This window comes from Manacus vitellinus, unplaced genomic scaffold, assembly GCF_001715985.3.
Source record: "Manacus vitellinus isolate BGI_N305 unplaced genomic scaffold, ASM171598v3 scaffold_52_pilon, whole genome shotgun sequence".
NCBI lineage: Eukaryota > Metazoa > Chordata > Aves > Passeriformes > Pipridae > Manacus > Manacus vitellinus.
This window is the reverse complement of record NW_021940628.1, coordinates 686,063-689,847: the sequence shown is the minus strand read 5'-3', so window position 1 is coordinate 689,847 and position 3,785 is coordinate 686,063. Positions and strand designations below refer to the sequence as shown.

The following is a 3,785-nucleotide window of genomic DNA, read 5'->3' as shown; positions in this document are numbered from 1 at the left end:
CTGGAAGTGTCCAAGACCAGGTTGGATGGGGCTTGGAGCAACCTGGGCTGGTGGGAGGTGTCCCTGCCCATGGCAGGGGGTGGGACTTGGGTAGTCTTTAACATCCCTTCCAGGCCAAACCATTCCATGATTCTGTGGTTGTATTTAGATGTGAAAATCACTGTGACTGATGGAAATGGGAGCCCCCTGAGCCCTCCAGGGAATATGCTGTTAGGCATTAACATGGATTTCAGTTGCAGCTCTAACCCTGTGCTGCCCCAGAGCTGAACCAGTCCCAGTTGTCACTGCCCTCAAATCTCCTGCCCTGGAGGGACCTGCTGCTGTGGGGCCTGGGCTCACCTGCACGCCGGTGGGCACCAGGATACTCCCATTTCCTGGCAGAAGAAGGAGGAATTTGGCCATATATTTCTTCAGGATCCTGTGGGATGCTCCTCTTCTGCAGCAGCCACTGTGTGATCTGTCAGAGAAACCTTTGGCCCTGTAGTGAGGACAACGTGTGAAACTGCTTCCTCTCAGCATCTGATAAAGGATGGGTGATACCAAAAAAAATATCTGGTGTTCCTGTAGGATTGGGAGTTGTGTGGAAGAGGAGGAGGCCAGAGTAGGTCCTGCTGGCTGGTGACACCCTGGGAAGGCTGTGGGCCATGGCCTCTGCACCCTCTGGGCCCACAGCAGTTGCTGATGTAATTAAAGATCTAGACACTCAGATAGCTGTAAGTAAAACGGGGCTGGCATGTGGGATTTGCCCTGGGAACCTGCTCATCACACAGGTTTTGTGTCCAGGGATCTTGGCAGCACACGGAGGGTGCGGTAAGATCCTGGAATAAACCAGCAAAACCACTTTGTGCTTCTTCCTGAGGGTTCTGGGGCTTTCTGCCCCGGGGTTTGGGTGCTCCCTGCCCTGCATGGTGGGCAGGAATTCGTGCTGGGTGGATTTGGGAAGTGAGGAGTGGGGTAAACAGCCTGAGATGAGCTCCAGCTAAAACCGAGACTGGAGGTCCCTCCTGGTCTTGTGCTGAGCTCCTCGGCCCCAAGTACAGCTGAGGGGGTTCAGGGTGTGAGTGCCCTGGTTTTCCATCATTAATCCAGTTAAAACTGAGCTGGAGGCTTGCTGAGGGCAGTGCAGGAGGGTGTCTGGGGTATAAATCCATGTCTGCAGGTGCATGAGTGTGCCTTGGAGTGAAGCACTAAAGCAGCTGCCTCTGAGTGTTCCTGTGTGCTTTCTGGTGTGGGTTTAACTAATCCAGACTAACCAGGCTTGCTCTGATGAGGGGGAAATGTCTGTTTGTGGCTCAGGGGGCAGACACTCTGTGTGAACGTCCTGTAAAGCTGGTTAAACAGACTATTCTTTTGTAAGTTCAGCCCCAGCTGCTGTTTTCCACCCACCTCTGTCCCTTCCACAAGGGGCTTTGCCGTCAAACCATTCCCTGAACTCTCCTTCCCTGTGAGAGGCCCATCCCTGCTGCCTGTGGTGGGAGGTGCAGGGTTTGCATGAGTTTCCTGTCATGGAGCAAAGTGAGGACAGAGCAAAACTTCACCCAGCCTGGGCTTTAGAGCCTCCCAGCTGTGGAACAGAGGAGGAGCTGGTCAGTCTGTGACCAAGAACCTGAGAAACTTCAGGCACCTGGAGGATCTGTGTAACCACAGCCCACTTCTGGTTCACCTTCAGGAGCTCCATAAATCCCAGTCCTTTTCCTGTGGCTGTTGGTTGCCCAGTGCAGGAGGAACGATGGGCAGGTGTGGGCACACACACACACGTGTTCCTGCCCCTCTGAGCTCCCAGACTCTGCTCTCAGCCCCCAAAATGGACCTGCTGGTGTCAGTCCCACGTGGAGGGGTCGCTGCAGGCTGGGCTGGCAGCCTGGTGCTGCCAAAAATGAGACTCCAGGGAGGCTGAGCCCTGCCTTCTCCTGAGACCCCTGCAGTGTGGGGATGAGGGATCCTGTGCTGCTGCACTTCAGTCTGCTCTGTGTGGCCTGTTCCTCAAAGCTGGCTGTGGGAAGTGGGCTCAGGAAGGCCCTGAGTGGGGTGGGAGTGGGGGGGTTCAGCCCGAGAGGTGAGGGGGTGGGTGGGTCAGTGCTGCTGTCACTGGCCTGTGCTTCTGGCAAACTTCATTTTCCACACACCAGGGAAGGTTTTCTCGTCTACTTAAACATCACTTCTCCCTTCTTGCTGTGTCCAGAGACTCCTGATCTTCTATAAACTCCAGTTTTCTCAGGACAAAGACCTGTCCACCCCACTGAACTCCCTGTCTGCCTCTAACCCTGGCTCTCCTTTCCTTTCCCAGTTGATTGGTTTGGGTCCCCACAATCCCAAGAAGAAGCAGGACCTGGACAAGCTTTATGACCTAAAATCTAAAGCCCAGCAGATTATGAACCAGTTTGGCCCTTCTACCTTGATCAACCTCTCCAACTTCTCCTCCATCAAGCCAGAGCCAGCCAGCACCCCTCCCCAGAGCTCCATGGCCAACAGCACCACCGTGGCCAAGATGCCTGGAACACCCAGTGGAGGGGGCAGGCTCAGCCCTGAGAGCAACCAGGTAATTCCATCCCTGACTCCAGGACAACAGGGATGATGCTCAGTCCTGCCCCTGGCTCCTTTCTCCCTCCTTAAATCACCAGCAAATACTTTGTGTCTGTTAGAGTATCAGTTACTGAGTGAGCAGAACTTCTTCCTGGAGTTCTTCCAGCTGCTTCCAGGCCGGTGGAATGGATGCTGTGGGTTTTGCAGTCTCAGGAAAATGTATATTGGGGGAAAATTCTTTTTAAATGGGGTTTAGTTGGGAGGAATTTTGGGGGGAAATGGGTGGTGAGGCACAGGTTGCCCAGGGAAGCTGTGGCTGCCCCATCCCTGGAAGTGTCCAAGGCCAGGTTGGACAGGGCTTGGAGCAACCTGGGCTAGTGGGAGGTGTCCCTGCCCATGGCAGGGGGTGGAATAAGGTGGGTTTAAGGTCCCTTCCAGCCTTTGGAGGCTTTGATGTGCATGAAACAAGCTGCTGCCCTGGGATTGCTCCCTTATGGCTTCACTGGGGCTCTCAGGAATTGCACCAGACCCCCCCACAAACACAGGCACAGCAGCGAGGGAACCAGGAAAGGCAGGAATTTCCCACCTGTGCCTGGATCACCCGAGCAGGCTGACAACTTCCATGCAGATCTTTTAAGACTCAGCATCCTGTTGGTCAAGCCCAGTGTGGTTTTTGCTCCCTGCCACGTTTGGCTGCTGCCCTGGGATAACCCAGCACTCACCTATCTCTGTTTTCCATGAGAAGCACTAAAGCTGATAAGCACTAGAGCCATGGAAATACTTCCCTCGTGCCCTGAGCACAGCTTTAGTCACTGATATGTTGCTTACACTTGCTCTCTTCCTCTTAAAAGTTGTAGTTTTGCTTTTCCCCCCACCCTTGCCAGCAGCATTTTGGTGCCAGTTCGGTGCTGGAGATATTTATCCTGGCTGCTGCATTCCCCTCTCTGCCCAGAGCAACCCCTGGTGCTCCAAAATGACTCCTTAACACCTGATATTCCTTATCCCTGCCATTCCTGAGGTGATAAACTGTGTCAACAGTGTGACTCAGGCCCTGGGAGCACAGGGGAGGGGGTGTTTGTGGCAGTGCTGCTGCTTTGCTGGAGCAGGGCAGTAAATCCTTCTTCCCCCACACCCTCAGGTTTTAACCAAGAAGAAATTGCAGGACCTGGTGCGTGAGGTGGATCCCAACGAGCAGCTGGATGAAGATGTGGAGGAGGTGGGTACCAACCCACGGCAGGGGCTGCAGAAAGAGCTAATCTGGG

The 3,785-nt window shown here is 54.3% G+C and overlaps 1 protein-coding gene across 2 annotated transcripts in view; it reads left to right on the top strand.

Annotated features, from left to right (window-relative positions):
- Nucleotides 1–136: 136 nt before the first annotated feature.
- Nucleotides 137–3,785, top strand: part of TAF12 (TATA-box binding protein associated factor 12) — a 5,893-nt gene continuing 2,244 nt past the window's right edge. Inside the window, exons 1-4 of one of the 2 annotated variants that reach the window (XM_018081347.2) lie at nucleotides 656–713; nucleotides 1,405–1,737; nucleotides 2,288–2,539; nucleotides 3,662–3,739. In XM_018081347.2, coding sequence (XP_017936836.1) covers nucleotides 2,372–2,539; nucleotides 3,662–3,739 — 246 coding nt within the window. In that variant the 5' untranslated portion in view covers nucleotides 656–713; nucleotides 1,405–1,737; nucleotides 2,288–2,371. Of the gene's footprint in view, nucleotides 714–1,404; nucleotides 1,738–2,287; nucleotides 2,540–3,661; nucleotides 3,740–3,785 lie in introns of both variants that reach the window. The other variant, XM_008922309.3, reaches the window with a different exon arrangement.